General features: G+C 43.6%; 1 protein-coding gene across 1 annotated transcript in view; it reads left to right on the forward strand.

Annotated features, from left to right (window-relative positions):
• SLC12A8 (solute carrier family 12 member 8) overlaps positions 1–22,549 on the forward strand; it is an 838,951-nt gene that overhangs the window by 670,121 nt on the left and 146,281 nt on the right. Inside the window, exons 7-8 of the mRNA XM_078682439.1 lie at positions 19,357–19,444; positions 22,091–22,178. Of these exons, the coding sequence (XP_078538565.1) occupies positions 19,357–19,444; positions 22,091–22,178 (176 nt within the window). The remainder of the gene's footprint in view (positions 1–19,356; positions 19,445–22,090; positions 22,179–22,549) is intronic.

Genomic DNA, 22,549 nt, shown 5'->3' on the forward strand with positions numbered 1-22,549 from the left:
TGTAAATCGCTCACATTCCAACTGTGCCGGTTGGCGCAGGTGTTACCAACCAAACACCACAGGCTGGTTTTGAAATGCGAGTGCCAAGAGGCCCAGCGGAGTGCTGCGCACTTCACGCCTTTCAGTCCATGCCAACGGTGCGTGTTTTCATGGCGTCGCTTGAACACATGGAGAATAATTCATGGCAGGTCAGTGAGGCCCACCTGGTTTAAGTGCTCATAGACCAGCAGCTCTGTCCTACGGCCCAGGAGCTCATCGAGCAACTACCACCACTGGCATACCACGAGCGAGCTCAGCGTGATCGTTTCCGTGGTGCATGCACTCACATTTACTTGTATGTTCGTGTGTGCAATAGGTCTCTCATTTGCGAGAGATTAGGCTATTGGCATTGTAAATGACAATGCCTTTTATTTATGTTTTAAAAACCAACACGTAAATAAAAGGCATTGCCATTTACAATGCCAATAGCTCAAACTCTCACAAGTGCAAGACCTATTGCATTGCAAATGCTTGTTAATCTTGTAGGGGCTGCAGGGAATCCAGCAACCCCCCAGCAAAATAAAAAAAAACATTGAGTCTCCTGGATCATTAAATCCATGACCCCAGGAGAGCTTACTCTATTTTTTCAAAGTACTCAATGCTCCTTTGCTGGAGCGCAGCGCAACACAACTTTGCAGTGGGATTTGCATTGTATAGTTGAAGATATCAGAAAAATGTTGATTTTTTTTTATTATAAAACTTCTTTATATTTGTTTAAAGACACTTATTTTTCATAATCATTGCACTGTGTGAACTAATAAAAAAAATACATTTCATTATAATTATTGGTCCTCTAGTGACAAAGTCAGTACATGTCCTTAATGTATGCTGAGATCCCGACCCTTTCATAAAGCCAATAGACCAATTTGTAAAAATATTTTTGTGTTTTGACCATTTGACAAAGTCAGTAGGTCTATCTTACTTAAAATGACATCCAGGCCCTGCACTCAACCCCCCGCTGCGCATCACTCATGTGCAGGGGGTGCCTGTGGCCAAAATCACGATGCACACAGCTGAATGCTGAGCCCAATTTTAAGTTTGCATTACTTTTGGTAATAATATATTACTTTAAGTGAAAAAAAAAACTAGAAATTCACTAAAAAACCAATGGTTAATGTGACATTATATTTATGTGAAAATGTCAGTTAAAACATGGCGTGTTTAAGTGTACAAAACCAACATCTGTAGTTAAATAATTGATGAGAAAATTGTGAATTGTGATGGGCACGAGTTATGTTGTGCTCTTCCTGAGACCACTCCCAGTCAGGTGGTCTCTAGCCCCTCCTCCGCTTAATGATGTTCAGCTGCCTTGCTTACAATCCCCAGCCAGGTGCATGCTGGTCTAGATAGTCCGTTGAGGAGGCCCATTGAGTAACAGGGCATTCCTTGCACCATGTGGTACCCCAAGAACGATTGGCTGCGGGTATCAACACCACCCCTGGTCCCTGGGAACTCCAGCCATTCCTTTGTCCCCTTATCAGGCACACATTGTTGCCTCCTGTCTCCCCTCGCAACGAGTGGTCTCAGGAATAGCACATAATCGCCTGGCCCCCCTGGAACATCAAGAACACCTTGAGACTGGCACTGATGAAGCCGTTTGAAGGCTGAAACGTGTATGCCGAGCGTTTTCAGGGACAGAATCTGTATGTTTTAACCAGCAAGCAGGCCGTCCAAATGGAACAGTGTCCTGCAGCCTTATGGGAGTTGTAGTTTGAGTCCATAGATGGAAGCACTCTTAGCTGCATCAAAGGCTCTGTATGAGCCCCCCCACCTTCGCTTCCGTCCTCATCCGCCTTAGATGCCCCACAGGAGGTTGGTATATGACGTTCCTCGTGGCCCCCAAAGTTCGTAGGGTGGTGCTCATCTCGCGGCTGGCCTGCCGCTTAATATCACGCTCCTGGGTTGTCGCCACACAGTAAGAGAGCCATTTGGACGGCCCATTCAGGGCGTGTCATGATTTATGAAAGCAGCGTTTGGGAGCAGCGCGCAACCTTCATTTCAAAGCCTCTGATGAAGAAAGGATTTCGAAACGCGTAAGGCGTCGTGAAGGAGCTGTCTGCATTTGTCCCATCTTTGCATGCCGTCTATACCAAGAAATAAAGGTTATGGGTTAAACCTTCTTGGCTGCCCGTGTGCTCTCTTACTGTGTGGCGACAACCCAGGAGCGTGATATTAAGCGGCAGGCCAGCCGCGAGATGAGCACCACCCTACGAACTTTGGGGGCCACGAGGAACGTCATATACCAACCTCCTGTGGGGCATCTAAGGCGGATGAGGACGGAAGCGAAGGTGGGGGGGCTCATACAGAGCCTTTGATGCATCTAGGAGTGCTTCCATCTATGGACTCAAACTACAACTCCCATAAGGCTGCAGGACACTGTTCCATTTGGACGGCCCATTCAGGGCGTGTCATGATTTATGAAAGCAGCGTTTGGGAGCAGCGCGCAACCTTCATTTCAAAGCCTCTGATGAAGAAAGGATTTCGAAACGCGTAAGGCGTCGTGAAGGAGCTGTCTCATTTGTCCCATCTTTGCATGCCGTCTATACCAAGAAATAAAGGTTATGGGTTAAACCTTCTTGGCTGCCCGTGTGCTCTCTTACTGTGTGGCGACAACCCAGGAGCGTGATATTAAGCGGCAGGCCAGCCGCGAGATGAGCACCACCCTACGAACTTTGGGGGCCACGAGGAACGTCATATACCAACCTCCTGTGGGGCATCTAAGGTGGATGAGGACGGAAGCGAAGGTGGGGGGGCTCATACAGAGCCTTTGATGCAGCTAAGAGTGCTTCCATCTATGGACTCAAACTACAACTCCCATAAGGCTGCAGGACACTGTTCCATTTGGACGGCCCATTCAGGGCGTGTCATGATTTATGAAAGCAGCGTTTGGGAGCAGCGCGCAACCTTCATTTCAAAGCCTCTGATGAAGAAAGGATTTCGAAACGCGTAAGGCGTCGTGAAGGAGCTGTCTGCATTTGTCCCATCTTTGCATGCCGTCTATACCAAGAAATAAAGGTTATGGGTTAAACCTTCTTGGCTGCCCGTGTGCTCTCTTACTGTGTGGCGACAACCCAGGAGCGTGATATATATATATATATATATATATATATATATTATATACAAACACACACCACTCATGCACACTCGCGCACACACACACACACATATGTACATACATACATGCATAGACACACATACATACAATGCCCTTTCAGCCTTAGTGTAACTGGTGACTTATGCCAAAAAGTAGTACAAAAGGGGGTGGTGATGGACGGAGCATCTGAACAAATCAAACACTCACACCCAGTCAAAAGATCTGGGTTTGATCCATCACTGTTCTTTAGCCCACTCTGCCACCCCAGTTCAGACATGGCTATATGCAAATCAGTCTTACCCTGAGCCTCATGGGAACAGTCCAGCCCGAACTGCCAAGCCATGCCTTCCCTGGACCGGAAACAAGCTTCCGAGGACCGGTTTCTGGCATTACAGCCGTCTTCAGCCCGACTTGCTTGAATCCAGTGGCAAAGTGAACAAGGGACTCACGTCTGAGCATACCCTGCCACACTTATGGCGGCCAAAGCGGTACAAAAGGGGGTGGTGATGGACAGAGCATCTGAACCATTCAAACACTCACACCCAGTCAAAAGATCTGGGTTTGATCCATCACCGTTCTTTAGCAAACTCTGCCACCCCAGTTCAGACATGGCTATATGCAAATCAGTCTGACCCTGTGCCTCATGGGAACAGTCCAGCCCGAACTGCCAAGCCATGCCTTCCCTGGACCGAAAACAAGCTTCTGAGGCCCGGTTTCTGGCATTACAGCCGTCTTCACCCCGGCTTGCTTGAATCTAGTGGCAAAGTGAGCAAGGGACTCACGTCTGAGCACACCCTGCCACACTTATGGCGGCCAAAGCGGTACAAAAGGGGGTGGTGATGGACGGAGCATCTGAACCAATCAAACACTCACACCCAGTCAAAAGATCTGGGTTTGATCCATCACCGTTCTTTAGCCCACTCTGCCACCCCAGTTCAGACATGGCTATATGCAAATCATCTGACCCTATGCCTCATGGGAACAGTCCAGCCCGAACTGCCAAGCCATGCCTTCCCTGACCGGAAACAAGCTTCCGAGGACCGGTTTCTGGCATTACAGCCGTCTTCAGCCCGGCTTGCTTGAATCCAGTGGCAAAGTGAGCAAGGGACTCACGTCTGAGCATACCCTGCCACACTTATGGCGGCCAAAGCGGTACAAAAGGGGGTGGTGATGGACGGATCATCTGAACCAATCAAACACTCACACCCAGTCAAAAGATCTGGGTTTGATCCATCACCGTTCTTTAGCCCACTCTGCCACCTCAGTTCAGAAATGGCTATATGCAAATCAGTCTGACCCTGTGCCTCATGGGAACAGTCCAGCCCGAACTGCCAAGCCATGCCTTCCCTGGACCGGAAACAAGCTTCCGAGGACCGATTTCTGGCATTACAGCCGTCTTCAGCCCGGCTTGCCTGAATCCAGTAGCAAAGTGAGCCAGGGACTCACGTCTGAGCATACCCTGCCACACTTATGGCAGCCAAAGCGGTACCATGTCTGAACTGGGGTGGCAGAGTGGGCTAAAGAACGGTGATGGATTAAACCCAGATCTTTTGACTGGGTGTGAGTGTTTGATTGGTTCAGATGCTCCGTCCTTACTACCCCCTTTTGTACATCTTATGTCAAAAAGTAAGCGTGGAACCATGGGTAGTTCCCAAGTTTTAGATGGAGAGAAGCTCCTATATATGGAGCACCCTACAATACCACTGACACTCTGAATTTGCTCACCTCAAATTTCTGTTTTTCTAACACAGTTTTAATGCTTATTATATTTGAAAACGTTTTTTTAAAAGACAGTAGTTTGACGAGACAGTTAAAACTGTCTCAAATAACAGACCGCAAAAGAGTGAAACAAAACATTTTATTAGATGCTGCTTTCTGACTGGATCTTACAGTCCTAAACAATATCACAACAATTGGAAAAATGTTTTGAATGCTCTTGCTGATAGTATCACCCCAAGTAGCTAGTTTTCTAGTGTATGCTTTCCTGAAAAAAACACCAGAAAGGAATGTTGGTAGCAGCCACCTGTTCTTGTGAAGTTTAACGTGTGGACATGCAACTGAGATAAAACAAAAACACACTATTATGTAGTCAAAGTCTATACTGTTAATTATCTAATCTTTTTTTAACCTTATTGAGAAATGATATAAACAGTTCATGTAGCATACATGCTGCCTGTATAACGTAATTTGTCAAGTTACATACGTAACTTCCCTAAAGTTTTTCTGTGTAAACATGTATCCTATTTGCAGCTGTAGATCTGTCTGTGTACAAAGCCTTTAGTAAAAGATTATCTTTCCAACTTCACTCCCTAATGGCAGGTTTCAGCTCTATGGAAACCATTAATAATGTTGAGGTTTTACTAATTTATTAAACACCTGCAAAGTTCTGTTATGTTCTTTGAAAAGGCTTTTAATTCGCTCAGGCTTTGAAAATGTTCAGCTTGCTTTGATGCAGCTTCAAAATCAACAGTTGTGTAAGCCAGCAGACTGGTGAATAGAATTACTGTTTTCGTACAAATCCAAGTGATGTCAGTGCTGTCGCAAGTAGGATTTAGATTTGGGATACGGTGTCCCAGCACAGGGATTATCTTGTTGAGGTCAGTTTTTGCTTTTAAGTATTGCATAAGGTTAAGCTCACTTTCTAACCATAGTAGCATGCTCAGGATTCTTGTAATTTGTATTTGTATTTGATCAGACTTGTAGAGCACATTGCTGCTTCAAACGAAGTGTCTCAGTGCGAGGATCCAATCTATAGAAGTACACATCAGGTAAAAGAGTGGAGGCTAGAAAATCCAGGTTTTAAGGTGCTTTCTGAAGATTACTTTTAATGGACTCCTCCAAAGAAGAAGAGGCAGGCTGTTCCAAAGTTTGGGGGCTAAGGGCCAGATGAACAGAGAGTAAGAATAGTGATTTCCGTATAACGATTTTATCCAAATCGGTATTTGGAAATCGCTAATACTTATGTAGGAAAAATTTTGTTTCATTCTTGCGATTCCTAGAGGGTTGCAAATCGACCTACCTCATGAAATTAATGAGGTTGGTCGCAATTTGAGACGTGTTAGGAAGGCCTGCTATAATAGGGATGGTGCCCTGCTGAGATCAGCAGACCACAATGTCTATGATTGCCTTTAACTAAAGGTAATTTTTTAGTTGAAATGCAGCCCATTTTCCTTAAAGGAAAATCAGGTGCATTTCAACAATAAAATATGAAACGTTTTGTTTTCATTACTTCAGAGCGGGCAGTGGTTGTTGGGGCCACTGCCTGCTCTTAAACAATTATTGTTCAACATTCACAAAGCGCAAGGAATCCCATGTGGATCCCTTCCATTTTGTGCATGCATTACCACCAACTTTGGGTTGGTGGGGTGTGGCAACCACATTTCGATTGCAAAACCTTGATGCATAACACTGGATATCGCTACTCGGAAGGGGTGCCCTAAACAGGCCCTTCCAAATAGCGATATCTACACCCAAACTGCTATTCTGGAGAAACGCAGTTTGGGTGTTTGAACATCAAGAAAAGCTTTTTTTGCCATCTCAAATGGCCAAATTATGCAATTAAGGCTGTTTGCAACAAGAAAAATGCATCATACATATGGCCCTCAAGTGTCTAAAAGAGCAACTTCCCTGTCTGATTTTTTAAATTTAGGAGACAATGGCGAGCAGAGAGTCAGATGAGCAAATGGTTTTGAAGGAATACGGTGAATGATCAGATTATGAAGATAGATGTAGCCGGTATTCGAAAAAGTCCTGTAGTAAAAAACACATGTCCTTAAATTGGATCTGTTTCCTAATTGGTGACCAGCGTGGATCTCCGAGACATGCAGTGTTGGGGAGATGTCTGGGGATGTATTAGATGAGGAGAGCTGCAGCATTTTGAATTGTCTGGAGGCATCTTGGAATCACCTGGGAGAGACCTAAATAGAGTACATTTCTGTAGTCCAGGTGAGGTGACCATAGCCTGGACCACGGTTTCTGAGCAGAGGGGGGGAAGAAGCCAGTGAAATTTATTTAAGCATATCAGAATCCTGAAACTTCTGGCTTGCAGGTTCTTAATTTAGTGCTCAAATGTGAGGTTTAGTCTAGCTAGATACCAAGATTTTTTACTTGAGTCTTAGGAGAGGAAAATGAACCCAGAGAATCAGGCTACTAGGCAGTGACCATACGTTATATTGGTTCTCTACCACCATCACTTTGGTCTTTCCAACACTGAGGTTTAGGCAGTGAAGGCTCATTCAATGGGCGACATAAGTGAGGCAGAGTTTCAGCTCAGAAGCACGATGACCTTTGTTTTGAGAGAGATATAATCCTCTGCATATCATCTGCATAGGTAAGTACGGTCAAACTAAATGATTCTATGATGTCTCCTTGGTGTTGAATGTACATGTTGAAAAGTGAAGGGCACAGAGAAGAGCCCTGAGTTAGAGGTAGAGGTAGTGTCTTGGACCATAGCACCTTGAAAATAACGATATTTTAAGGGAGCCAGGTTAGGGCATCGCTACAGATCCTGCAATTGGGTAATCTCCTTAATAAGCTATTGTGGGAGAATGTTAAGAAGGCTATGTTTAGATCAAGCAGACTGCAGAGATACCTACTTATGATACCAATGAATTTCTATGGTTATTAGATACATGATATTATATCTTTCTGAGATGAGTGACAAAAAATTAAGAAAAGGATGACGGGAACCTACAAAAACTGGAAGAATGTTGTTTGTGTAAGTAGACAAAAACGTACCCTAATGCCAAGAAAAGTTAAATAAAAAGGAAAGATAATAGATCCTACGTAATTTTCAAGGTCTGGTAGTGAAGTAGGTCTGTAGAGTGCCCTTTGGGATTGATCGGGGAAAAGGTGACTCCTCCCAGTAGCCACTGTACCACTATAGTTCAGAAGGGCCAAGTGTCTCTTTTAGTGGGTCATAGCTAGGAGGAATACCCACAAAGGATAAAACTCTCCTTTAAAAATGTGTGTTGGTCTTGATTGAATATATTGACAGCACTAGTAAAATCAGTAAGGTTCTACATAAGTCTGGGCGGTGATTTCAGCACTCCGCATTACATAGAGCTTGCAGAGTTCTGAAAAACTCCGCTCCACGGAGCAGAGTTTTTTACCTCACTCGCATTCATCAACGTCAAGTTGGCGAGCGAGAAAAATCCACCTCCTGGGAAGATTTTTCCTCTTTCGCGATCGCCAACAGCAAGTTAGGGAGCGCAAGCATGGAAAATCAACCTCCTGCCGAGATTTCTCAATGCAGGCGATCAGATTTCTCATTGCGAGTGGTTGCGTATGCTCATGACTGCTCATGTTGAGAAACTGTCCATTCACATTGAGAAAGCTGCCGCTCGAGTAAAAAGTTACTCAAGCAGCAGAAAGGAAGCAGCGCCAGCTGCGCTGTACAATGTTCTGTTCGCGATGATTGCACATTGTAGACAAACACCTTGCTTTGCGTAGCGTGGCCGAGTTTTCTTTTGCACTTCGAGGAGTTCCGCGTTTCAGAAATCCACGAACTCTGCCCAGGCTTAGTTCTACACTCCCCCTGACATCGGGAAGGAGAAAAGAACGGAGCAAGATTACATGTCCAGAGTTAGACGATTCCCAGGGATGTAATCCAAACAGCAGCTAAGCAAAACAACATGTAAAAGAGGAATTATTTTATAGGAAGAACCCAGTAGTTGAGAAAAATCAGAGACAAAAATGTATAACAAGAAGGCCGAAAGTGTGAAGAAAAATCAGGGAACAAATGCATTGCAACATATTTTGCCTTTTTAAATGACGCCTTTTATATACCTAAGTAGGAACTGACCTCATGGGGAAGGGATTCTGCAACAATAGAGTACTAGTATTAGTCAAATGATAATCACAATTCTTTTAAGAGTAAACCACTAAAGTCCCTAAATAAACCTGGGCTTTACCCTCTGGCAACTTGGCACAAATCAGCCAGTGTTAACTTGGAGGCAATGTGTAAAGTATTTGTGCAGCACTCTAACAGTAATAAAGTCAAAACACAACATCTGAAAAATCCCAAATCAACTTAGTAATTTGAGACTGTTTTAATAATTAAAATGACTGCAAAATGACAACATTCCAATAAGAATAATCTGTGATATCAATTTTTAGGGTTTGAATTAAATATAACACCACAAATCACAAGGTCAAAGTCAAAAGTTAAGGTTGACCGCAGTGGAGCGCAGGTCGGGTACAGGTTCCAGCTTCGTACCAGTGGAAAGATTACTTTCTGACTTTTATGGAGAAAAAGTGGTTGTGGACAAGTTGTCAGCAGGACAAGTGGAAGCTGAATCAGAAGTGGTGTTTGATGATGGCGGGTTACTACAGAGCGGCGTCCCGTTGAGGTTGTCGTTGAAGGCGGGTAAGCTCTCAGAGGGCAAAGTCGGTGCCCAAGAAGGCCTCGATGTGGATCATTTGGTGCTCACCGTCGGTCCTGAGGAGGCCATATATGTTCTGACTTTTTCTGGAAGTCAGATCTTCAGCGGGGCAAACCAGCAAGCTGAGGCCAACTGACAATTCAACGTCAATGGCATTCCCAGTCTCTGTTGGTTCTCCATGCAGACAGTGGGCAAAACGTCTCACTTTTTGCAGTTTAGGGACAGTAGGAATACACTGTAACACCAGCCATGGGTCCAGTACCTGTGGGGTACCAAGTGGGGGATAGGAATCACTAATAGAGGCCAGCAGAGGGACCAGGGCAGGTTCAGTTGGAACTTGGCAGCTTGGCAGTTGCAGTGACAGAGGCCTCTGGAACCTTCTTGTGTGTCTGTAGCTCAAACAGGAGGTCAGCCAGCTGACACACGGATGTACTTCTGGAGTACTGGGTTCAAGGCAAGCAGCTCCAGACTTCCTTCAGGTTCTTTAAACAGCAGGGCAGTCCTTCTGATTCTTCACAGGTCCAGTAGTGTTCTGAGGAGACACCTGTGGGGCCCACCTTTTTGCTCAGTGCCAGCCTGTGGATAGAGGGGAAGCCTTTGTCGTACACCTCCTAAATCACTTCTGGTCAGTTGCTCCCCTACCACTGGGTTTGGGGCCAGCCTGACTAGAGGGACAAAAGGAAGGCAAGCCTAGGTGTGAGCTTCATCTGCCAGTGACAAGGCAGGCATCCTCTGAAGCTTAGGAAGGAGCTGGGCACAGCCCCCAGGCCATCCTATCAAGGGATGGGCCCCTTCCCCATTCCTGGAGGGCCCCCTCTCTCTCAACAAGGTGTGGTGTACTGCAAAGCGCTGAACAGTAATGAGGACAAAACTTATTTCTGTTTGCAAAAGGCATAAACTCAATTAGGCTAATTGTTTGTTTAGTTCTGGGCACAAATTTGATCTTTATAAATGAAAAACGGTAATTGCTATTTAGTGAAATAGTACCATAGGAAATAAATGAAGGTAGAGCTGGAAGCCATCATTAAATGAGGCAGTACCTCCTGAAGTATATAAACAAAGGAGCAATAATAACTCCACAAATGGCAGAGAATTACATTTTAAAGACACACCATAATTCAAGAAGGTTCTATTATTAAAAAGAATGATGTTATTTGTTTAAACTTTTGCCATAATTATTTAAATATTTGGATGAAGTCAAAAGGTTGTTGTGGCACCAAAACATTTAGATTACAATTGATGAGTGGAATACAACGGCAACCAAATAATATGAAGACATTGAAGATTATGTTTCTGTACCTTTTAGAAAGGACGTTCTATATGAGGTGCATTGTTCTCCTAGAAACAATATACCATAGCAAATGTGGGAGTCACAAATTAATTATTTTGAAGGTTTTTATTTTGTTAGACATATATATAGGTGTCAATATTTTGTATTAAATCTTTACAAAACTGTATAACTGAAACATTGAAAATAGTAAAAACAATAAAAAAGAGATAAATTATATGCAAAAAGCATTTTGTTCTGTTGTTTTCCATTGTCCTGATGAGGAAGATGTTGATAGAATCTCTTAACCAATAAGATCCTACAATCTTTAAGGCTAATTTTATTAAATGTTCTCAGGAGGATGTTTGCACATGTATTTTTTATTTTTGCTGCTTTCCCCTCACAAAGCTCTGGCATGACTGAAATATATAAAGTTGCAAAATATTTTCTTACACTCTAGGCAAGTCAGCTGGTAATCATAAGCGGGGGAGGCTATAATCTCACGTTGTGCCTGTAGTTCAGGAAAGAGGGAGAACATCCTAGAGAATAAATAGTCAAAAGTGAAAACTGAAGTGTCCAAGCCCATGGTCTGTCAAGCTTGAGGGAAGGGCTATAATGCTGAGGATCCCATTCCTCCCACTCAGTCTCTCTCAATGAGTAGGATACATGAATATCAATCAGGGAAACAGCCATTACAACGCGGCTGTTACTTCTCAGGCCATTACGTCGCATGCGTTACAACGCATGCGACTTAACCACGCGTAGACATTACGACGCGGGACATTACATCGCATGCGCATTTAAAACTCATGTGATGTAATGGCAGACAGGAACCGGGAGCAGAGACTCGGTGACACTGGGAACGGGAACGGACCACGAGGAAGGAGAGAAGTAAGTGGGATTAGGGTTTAGTGTAGTCTCAGGTGGTAGTAGTGTAGGCGCTAGTGTATGCTAGTGTTTTAGAGTTTAGGGCTTAGGGTAGTGTAAGAGGGTTGAAGTGTATGCTAGTGTTTAATATTTTAGGGCTTAGGGTAGTGTAAGGGGGTTGTAGTGTATGCTAGTGTTTTGGACTTTAGGGCAAGGGTAGTGTAAGGGTGTTGTAGTGTATGCTAGTGTTTTAGAATTTAGGGCTTAGGGTAGTGTCAGGGGGTTGTAGTGTATGGTATTGGTTTAGGCTTAAGGGTTGTGTAAGCAGGTCCGGGACAGACTGTACGTAGGGCTAGGGTCGTGTTTTGAGTACTGTGTTGGGGTAGTTTTAAATTATGTACTGTAGGGTATTACTATGGACTGTGTCTTTGTAGGGTAGAGTGTTAGTGTTTGGGGGATATTTAGCGATTTAAATACATGCGGGAAAGTTGAGGATGATGTAAAGGCATATAGTATACATTTCAAAGGAAATGCGAACTAATGCCATGCGTTGTAAAAAAATGCGTTGTGACGGTACATGCGAACAAAAAACTGCGTTGTAAAAGCATGCGTTGTTTTAGTTTGCGATGTATCTTCATACATCCTATCAATCAATCAGAGAGAAGAAGGGCAAAAAGAGCAAGATAGAGAAAGAGGGGCACAGGTGCCACTCATCTACTTCTTTGACTCAGCAAGGAGTTTGGCAGGCTCAGCAAGAATATGGGTCTTGATTACAGATAAACTAAATAGCAGGTGAGTAAATACAGAGAAGTAACACAACCAGATGTACAAAATTGGGTTGACAGCGGTGGAAGCCCTACTCAGGCAACAACCACTGTCCTTATCAGGGTGAACCACAAAAAATCACTAAATTAACTTGTGCTTGAACCTCTGGTATCTTAGCATAAAGAAGTCAGGCTTAACTTTAAGCAATGGGTAAAGTATGTATGTCTTAAAACCTGGTTGTTTACCCAGTAGGCCTCCCTAGTCGCTCTTCCTTGTTCTCTGTGTGTGTGGTGTTTTCTTTTTAATTGTGTTATGTTATTTTGAACCTGTTCCCCTTACTCAAAGCGCCGGGACACTCTTTTTGAGTATCCGTTGCGCTATATAAAAAACATAAATAACATAACATGTATGCAATACATAAACAGTAATAAAGTGAAAATGCTACACAAGGAAAATCCCAAACCATTTTAGAAAAGTAAAGAGTACATTTTAATAAATATAATTTTACCAGAACAACAAAACTCCAATGAGTGGAACCAGAGATAATCAGTTTGAAAGTTTTGGGGTGCAAATAGCCCCTTAAAGCATGAAGCACCACTTGCTGTCATCTAGTCATGCTAGACCGGGGAAAGTCACAAGTTCAGGCTGACCGCGATAAAGCATGGGTCGGACACAGGGACCAGGTTAGTCCTCCTGAAAAGTTGCCTTCAAAGTCTGGAACAAAGAGTTCCATTAGCAATGGAGAATGCCGCAAGGAGGCTGAGCATCACAGCAGTCTTCGCTGTAGTGTGAAGAGCAGGTTGGGCATCACGTATGGTTGTCCCTGTAGCACGAAGAGCCTATCAAGTGTCACTTACAGTCGTTGCCTTGGCTTTGCGCTGGCGGTCGTCGCAGGCTTTTGATGCTATAGCGCAAAGTGCTGATCTTACGCTGGCGCCCGTTACTGGCAGTCGCTGTCGGTGCAAAGAGCAGATCTCACTGGAACTCTGCATTAGTGGTCGTCACAGACGGCAGAGTGTTCTTGCAAACGGACCCGCTCGTGGTCTTGCGGAGCCAAAACTTCAAGAGGGATAAGGGAGTCACTCCAGCAGAAGTCTTGTTGCAGGCCCAGTTATGTCCAGTTGCAGAAGGTGAGCTGGGCAGTTGCAAGGAGGTCTCTGAAGCTTGGTGTGTCCGTGTAGCCCACAAACGAGTTCAGCTAACTCACCCTTGGAGTCACCCTGGTTAGCCTAGGATGGAGGTAAGCAAGTCAAATCTTCCTTCTCAGGCAGCAAGACCGTCCTTTATGCAGCTGAGCAGTTCTGTAGCCGCAGGCAAGTCCTTCTTCTGTAACTCCCACAGGTCCAGGAGTGTTCTGAAGAGTGGCTCTAGAGATCACATATTTATACCTGGTGCCAGCCTTTGTGTGGAGGGGCTCCCTGTCCTATCCCCACATCTGGTTCTGGAATGTTCATTTCTTCCCCTCTCAAGTCTCTAAACTGTCTGTGGCGAGGAAAGGTAGGGCAGACCTGGTTTCAGGGCCCTTTTGCTGGCAGAGGGCAAGGCCCTTTGAAGTGTAAGAGGGCCTTGGTACAGCCCCTCCCCAGTCCTCCTGACAGAATGGCCAATTATGTCCACACCCAAATCCCCTTTATGTTACCATCTGGAATCAACACACACACCCAAACAGCAGAGCCAGTCACAGTCATGTGACCTAGAACACTAGCAAATGGCACAAATGTTTGAGACAAGAAAATGGCAACTTTCTAAAACATGCAAAAAACACAGTTGATGGACAGAATGTAGAACAATGTCATACATTCACCCCAGTACAAGGATCTGGGCCTAAATCCATCGTTTTTTTTGCACTCCACACCACCCTGGGTTAGACACTGGCTATATGCAAATCAGCTCTGACCCTGTGCCTCATGGGAACAGTCCAGTCCGAACTACCAAGCCATGTCTTTCCCAGACCGGAATCAAGCATCCAAGGACCGGTTTCTGGCTATCAGCCTTCATCAGCCTGGATAGCTTGACTCCAGTGGTGTAGAGAGCCTGGGACTCAAGTCTGAGCATACCCAGCCCACTCGGGGTGAAAATTGCAAAAAACACAGTTGATGGACAGAATGTAGAACAATGTCATACATTCACCCCAGTACAACGATCTGGGTTCTAAATCCATTGTTTTTTTGCACTCCACACCACCCTGGGTTAGACACTGGCTATATGCAAATCAGCTCTGACCCTGTGCCTCATGGGAACAGTCCAGTCCGAACTACCAAGCCATGTCTTTCCCAGACCGGAATCAAGCATCCAAGGACCGGTTTCTGGCTATCAGCCTTCATCAGCCTGGATAGCTTGACTCCAGTGGTGTGGAGAGCCTGGGACTCACGTCTGAGCATACCCAGCCCACTCGGGGTGAAAATTGCAAAAAACACAGTTGATGGACAGAATGTAGAACAATGTCATACATTCACCCCAGTACAAGGATCTGGGCCTAAATCCATCGTTTTTTTGCACTCCACACCACCCTGGGTTAGACACTGGCTATATGCAAATCAGCTCTGACCCTGTGCCTCATGGGAACAGTCCAGTCCGAACTACCAAGCCATGTCTTTCCCAGACCGGAATCAAGCATCCAAGGACCGGTTTCTGGCTATCAGCCTTCATCAGCCTGGATAGCTTGACTCCAGTGGTGTGGAGAGCCTGGGACTCACGTCTGAGCATACCCAGCCCACTCGGGGTGGAAATTGCAAAAAACACAGTTGATAGACAGAATGTAGTACAATGTCATACATTCACCCCAGTACAAGGATCTGGGCCTAAATCCATCGTTGTTTTGCACTCCACACCACCCTGGGTTAGACACTGGCTATATGCATATCAGCTCTGACCCTGTGCCTCATGGGAACAGTCCAGTCCGAACTACCAAGCCATGTCTTTCCCAGACCGGAATCAAGCATCCAAGGACCGGTTTCTGGCTATCAGCCTTCATCAGCCTGGATAGCTTGACTCCAGTGGTGTGGAGAGCCTGGGACTCATGTCTGAGCATACCCAGCCCACTCGGGGTGAAAATTGCAAAAAACACAGTTGATGGACAGAATGTAGAACAATGTCATACATTCACCCCAGTACAAGGATCTGGGCCTAAATCCATGGTTTTTTTGCACTCCACACCACCCTGGGTTAGACACTGGCTATATGCAAATCAGCTCTGACCCTGTGCCTCATGGGAACAGTCCAGTCCGAACTACCAAGCCATGTCTTTCCCAGACCGGAATCAAGCATCCAAGGACCGGTTTCTGGCTATCAGCCTTCATCAGCCTGGATAGCTTGAATCCAGTGGTGTGGAGAGCCTGGGACTCACGTCTGAGCATACCCAGCCCACTCGGGGTGAAAATTGCAAAAAAACACAGTTGATGGACAGAATGTAGAACAATGTCATACATTCACCCCAGTACAAGGATCTGGGCCTAAATCCATCGTTTTTTTGCACTCCACACCACCCTGGGTTAGACACTGGCTATATGCAAATCAGCTCTGACCCGGTGCCTCATGGGAACAGTCCAGTCCGAACTACCAAGCCATGTCTTTCCCAGACCGGAATCAAGCATCCAAGGACCGGTTTCTGGCTATCAGCCTTCATCAGCCTGGATAGCTTGACTCCATCACCACCCCCTTTTGTACCGCTTTTGGCCGCCATAAGTGTGGCAGGGTATTCTCAGACGTGAGTCCCTTGCTCACTTTGCCACTGGATTCAAGCAAACCGGGCTGAAGACGGCTGGAATGCCAGAAACCGGTCCTCGGAAGCTTGTTTCCGGTCCAGGGAAGACATGGCTTGGCAGTTCGGGCTGGACTGTTCCCATGAGGCACAGGGTCAGACTGATTTGCATATAGCCATGTCTGAACTGGGGTGGCAGAGTGGGCTAAAGAACGGTGATGGATTAAACCCAGATCTTTTGACTGGGTGTGAGTGTTTGATTGATTCAGATGCTCCGTCCATCACCACCCCCTTTTGTACAACTTTCTAAAACAGGCATTTTCAAAATTCTAACTTAAAATCTGACAACACCATCGAAGAGTATTTTAAGTTACAATTCATTTGTGTGTAAACAGCATAACTACATCTGCTCTCAGTCCAACATTTTCACTTATTAAATATACTAAGGTAAGCCAGTATTAGTCAATATTAGAGAAAGGCCTTACACTTTAGGAGTTTTTCACTGGCAGGACATGTAAGATCTAAGCACACATATCCACTTTTTAAACACAATGCGCCCTAATCTAGGTGCTTTTAGGGCCTATCTTAGGGGTGACTTATAAGTTTTAAAAAGGAAGGTTTAGGCCTGACAAAAGGTTTATTTTGCCAGGTCAAAATGACAGTTTAAAATTGCACTACTGGCTGCATTGGTAGACCTGAGACATGTTTTAAAAGGATACTTTAGTGGGTGGCAATATGAGTGCTACAGGACTAGTAGCATTTAATTTACAGGACGTGGGACATGTGGCACCATTTACTAGGGACTTACAAGTAAATTAAATGTGCCAATTAGATGTAGGCAAATTGTACCATGTTTTAAGGCAAGAGCACAAACACTGGTTCACAGTAATAAACAGCACAGTCGTAAAGCCAACAAAATCGAATTCAGCAAAACAGGTAGGGTGAAGGCAAAATGTTTGGGGGATACCACCAATTTAGAAATTATCTTTTTTTTTTACCAAACTTGTTGGCAGATTGCACTGCAACAAGCCCCCCCACCCACCCCCGGTGACCAGTGTTTAGGTGTGGACATCCACAATCCCCAGAGACCGTATTTCCAGATTAACTAGGCATGATCAGAACAATAAGAACTCTGCCTAAACCCATGAACACCAGGGAACTGGAAAAGGTAAAACACAAAAAATGTGAAGGGATCGGTATTTGATGCTGAACTAGCTGAATTAGAAAGCCATACAACACAACAGAAAGTGCACTGTCATCTTCTGCATGCTAGCTTCATCCCTAAATACTCCCGTGCCTAGATCTCACTGGAAGTGGTTATCCTAACCAGGAAGTGAGGAAAGAAAGTGGTTAGCGGTCTAGTTCTTGAGTTTAATCTCCATTAGATGTGTTTTTCTGCCTCCATCCAACTATGAGCCAATTTTTCTGTATGTGCAAGTGTTTTTGCGATATGTAGTCTGCCCTTGTTTCTCCTGTGTTGTCTGTGATCTCCCACCAAGGCGTGTGCAATCCTTCCCTTTAAAGTCAGGCAGACCCTGCCTCAGATTCCTGATGTGGTCTCTCAGAGATAAAATAAAGCCCAGAAGCTGCAAGTTCTCTTAGGCAAAACTGTTGGACTTCAGGCAGCATGCAGTGGCCCATTACCCCCCAAAAAGTAACTCCAGGGCGAGCATTGCAAAGGCTGACCTTTCTGTACCATGAAATGCATGCACAACAAAATTAAACTACATAATTGGTCTAATGCACCCTATTAACCTTCAATAGAACACAGAATTGATGTTTCTAGTTTGACGACCGTGTGAAGGGGCATACCACTACTGTAGACCCACCTTGTATATTCACCCCTGCCACCCTGTCAATCCACCATTTGAACTGCTCTTCAACATCTTTCATCTCAACCCTTAAAACTGCACCTTTGTCAGACTCGCCAGATACTCCACATCTCCTTCCTTCCTCATCAAAGTTTTTATCCCAGTGCCAACCTGTAGCCCAACCACCTCATTCCGAGTAACAATCACTAATATTCCTATACTAGACAGCGGCACAGACATTCTTGATCTAGCCTCCCTGTTCACTTGAGCCAAACATTTATCGAGCCCACTGGACAACTGAACTTCCCTATCCACCAACCTCTCCCCACCTCTCAGTTTAGCACCTTGGTGTTACCATGCTGGTCTGAACTGGCTGATGGGTATGCGAAGGACAAGAGACCACCAGAGATATTTGTTGTTATGTTCTGCAGCAGTAAGTTGAGAAAGATTCTTCTTAAGAGTTTTTATACAACAATGAAGTGTCTCCACTTCTCTGTAGATCAAGCCATAGTCCAGCAACACTAACATTTTGCTAAAGACAATGGGGCCTATTGGCTAAGATAAATTTGGTCGTAAGTGTATACTTACCATTCAATTTACCTTATGCTTGCCAGGAGTTAAAGAGATTCCTGGCAGGTGCAAGCACTTTTACGAGTGCGGAGGTCCCCGCACCCTCAGGGGATGGGAATATAGGCATTCCCGGATTTTCCCATGCATGATCTGTCTTGCAAGTTTGTGAACATCCACAAACACCTAGGTTTGCGAGCATTCACAAACGAATATCATTAATCTTTCCGGCATGGAAAGATTAGAATTTAATCCAGCACAGTGCTGGTGTAAATACTCTTTCCAGGATGGGAAGTGTAGTGAAGCACTCCCATATTTGGAGGGAGTGTATAGGAAAAATGTGGAAAAATGTTTTACCCATGGAGAATAAAAAGCAAAACAATGTTCATTTGCAGAGGAAATCCAGTACCCCCTGTGAAGAGTTCTCTGCTGTGAATATCTCAGTACAGTGGAAATGGAGTAGTGGTTGGAATATCACACACTTTTCCCACAGTCTGCATGAAGCCTGCTCCTGGTTCAACTTTCTCTGCAGATCACTGGAAATCTGTGTGAATTCCAAAATGTAGCAAATCTGTACTTAGACGTAGATGTAAATCTCTCTTTTGCGAATCGGCACCTCTATGTATGAAGAACACCTCCCCCCTATTGTGTATCGATGCAATGAAACCTTCTGTTTGAGCGCTACCAATCAGCACACCACCTTTGCAGACTTCAAAAGCTGTATTCATCCCAGGATCTGTGTTCTGCTCAGCTGGGGTTGAGAGATACCTTGAGAAGTTCAAAGCTCAGGCAGCAGTAAAGATATTTGTCTCTTGTTAGAATCGTATCATAAAGATAACGGTGTTTCTTCTTCTGCATGTCAGGTGTTATGGCTGGATTCAACATGAGTGGAGATCTTCAGCGGCCTGCCTCCAACATTCCTATAGGAACTCTGACAGCCATAGCCATCTCGTAAGTACCTGGCGAGGATACAAGGAATGCATCTTCACTGGGAATGCCCTTCTTGCAAACGTTCCACGTTACAGCGCATGCAGAATCATTCCAATTGTTAGCACAATTGCAAGCAGCCTTTTATTCAGCAGCAACCTTAAAATTAAATAGCCTTCAGCTTTTGCATTTCTTCCCATAACATATCCTGCTGTCTTTGGAGAGTCACTAATAGATAAGCTATATCGCCAAAGCATCATGTATATTATTAATTGGTGTCTTTTTTTTAATATACATTGATTAAGAATATTTTTTTTTTTTTAAAAGTGTATGTATTGATAACATGATGATTATCACTTAGCATAGCAATTATGTTTAGCAATTAGTTCTGATCTCTATATATACTTTCCATATTTGGGGTGATGTTTATATATGCAAATATTTGAGAGCAGTGTATAATGCGAGCCCGTATTACAGCAGTGAATACAGCATTATGTCCAATTTCGGCCAAAATGATGTACCCCCTCTGTTACTTTTTTATAAGAGACCAGTTATAAAATTAAGTTACACTTCTCCTTAATTTCCGAAGAGTGGAATCTCCCAAATAGTAATTTAAGGTGCTAACATTTCAGTTTATACCACTACCTATTACAATTATTACTATTGCCTAGTACCGACCATTAAAGGTGCGCTCCAGCATTAAAGGCACAAGCCCAAGGTGAGCACCTTTAGCCTTTAGCTATGGTGGGCTATAAAGCTATTAGAACATTCTCCCTCTTGAGGGCAGACTGTCTTAATTAGAAAAACAAAGGCCTCTCTGAGCCTGAGGGGATTGAACCCCGCAGGCTCTGAAGCCTTTTTAGGTCGAAACCGTTTGCTAATGACTTTTTCTGGACCTTCTTAAAACTTCCCTAGGAATGCATTCTGCTTATAGCTTACCATTTGCTTTGTGTTTTGTAACTCATATTGCCTGCTTTCGATTTGCTGGTATTATTTGTTTAAGACTGTCCAGCTTGAGTTTGTCCCTCACTGGAGCATAGCCTATTTAATGTATTCTTCCATGTTTGCTCACTTTCTGTAAACAGGCCTTTAAAGCTTGTTCTTATCTTGTCACATTTGCTGTACATTCAAACTATTTTGTGACAGCTTAGAAAATCAAACATTGTGTTGCTTCTGCCCCCGTTTTTACTTGGAAAATCAATATTTACAACAAGCACAGAGGAAGAAATAACAAGACAATTTTTAAATAAAATCTCTGCCAAAATTCACAAGCATCTATTGCATCACTGTTGTGCCATGATTAGCAGAATCATCCAAAAGATTTGCTGTTTTGAAGTTCTAAAACCACCTGGAAAGAATAAAGGATATTGGTTCCAGCCTGGTTTCGATCTTGCACACTAGTTGAAGACTAGCATTCTAGGGATTTGAGGTCTGTCAATACAATTCAATATGTCAAATTCTTCATATTTTTGGTTTGGCTATCCTTTGTGGTCTAGGACAACAACTGGCGTTTTCAGTTAGTTCTTTACTCACTGAAGTAAAAAAGTGTATGCTGTATACTTGGGGGAACTTCTTGGTGGCTCCCATGCCTCTCAGCTGTTCTTCTCTTCACCGGTCCCCTCTTTCACCAATTCAGTATATTTGGTATACCATTACTGCAACATTTAAACGTTTTTCCGACACAGTAGATGGACTCATCATTTAAAATATTCTTACGCCGAGCCCAGGCCACTCTGCCAAGATGAATATAATTTAAGAAATTCATCCTGGAACCCATATCATTCTTGTATTTCTGAAAGCCATCTCGTATATAGAGAATAAGTCTCCATTCAGTAAACTTTCTCATGCTTGGACAGTTATAAATTATTCTGCTCATTTTCAGAGTCAACCATATTTGGAAGCAAATGTTGTGGTGTTACTCAAAATAAAGCTTAAGTTTTTCCTGTGTGGACTGCTTCCTGCAATTGAGTTTGGTCAATCCTGGATTGACGCATGCGTGGTAAAATTTTTTATAGTTTGTGTAATTTCAAGCAGGAGTCAACCTTGCAGCTTAATGAGTTTGGTGCACTCTTTTAAACAAGCCCAGAAGTCTCTTTTTCAGAGGTGACCATCCACAGCTGAGAAAGCTGCTGAGAAAGTTCTGAACGCAACTGTGACAAATAAGTATTGCTTCCGCAAACAACTGCAGTTGACAATCATTTAATTATAGTACTTCAGATGCAACTATATGTAGGCAACCCATGATTAGCAATGTTTTTAGCTTTTATATTATAGGACTGGCTTGCAATGTGTTGAAGGTTTTATTCTTGCATTTTTACTTATTTATTCTGTTTGGTTTTACATTAGTTATTTCATACAATTCCGATAAATCAATAAGGGTTTTTGTGTAATGCTTATCATAGTTTCTTTCCTTTAGGTCTGGCATTAGGCAAGACCTTTAGATTTTTTTTTCTAAATTATATGTATAATTTACTTATAAGGGTTTTCTTCCAGCCCTCTTTACCCATTGTGCCATTCACATTTTTTTTTCCGCACACAGCAAGAGACAATGGTTCATCACATAGAATCCATTGGCTAACTTCACTGTGAGTGATGGCATTCTGCCCTTTCACGAAGAGCAAATCCACACAAAGTAGCTTCCTTACAGTTTTCTTTTGTTTTCTGTTGCAGGTGGTTCTTCTACATAGTATTTGTATTTTTGCTTGGGGCCATTTGCACCAGGGAGTCTCTACGGTATGATTTTATGATTGCAGAAAAGGTAAATATTAAATTCACTTTCCAGAATCCAACTATCTTCTAAATGTTATTAATTAAGGTTTAATTATTTTCTGATGAATAATAAAGTAGGTGATAACATAAGCACATTTCTAATTTTAAATAACTTTAAGAAAGCCTAACATCCAAATATGGTCTGTTTTTTTCAGCTGTATAAATGTTCCCAGTCCCATGGTTAAGATGGGTGGCGTGCTATCATAGGTGCTCATTAATAATACTGATTCTTTTTTTGATAACATTTTATTAAGTTTTTTGTTTTCTGCCAACATAGAAGTCATCTTTTCAAAACAGTAGGATACATCAACAACCCCTCCAAAAATACAGTTGTATCAACTCACAATGGATAATTCTGAT

The sequence above is a fragment of the Lissotriton helveticus genome, chromosome 3_1 (genome assembly GCF_964261635.1).
Source record: "Lissotriton helveticus chromosome 3_1, aLisHel1.1, whole genome shotgun sequence".
NCBI lineage: Eukaryota > Metazoa > Chordata > Amphibia > Caudata > Salamandridae > Lissotriton > Lissotriton helveticus.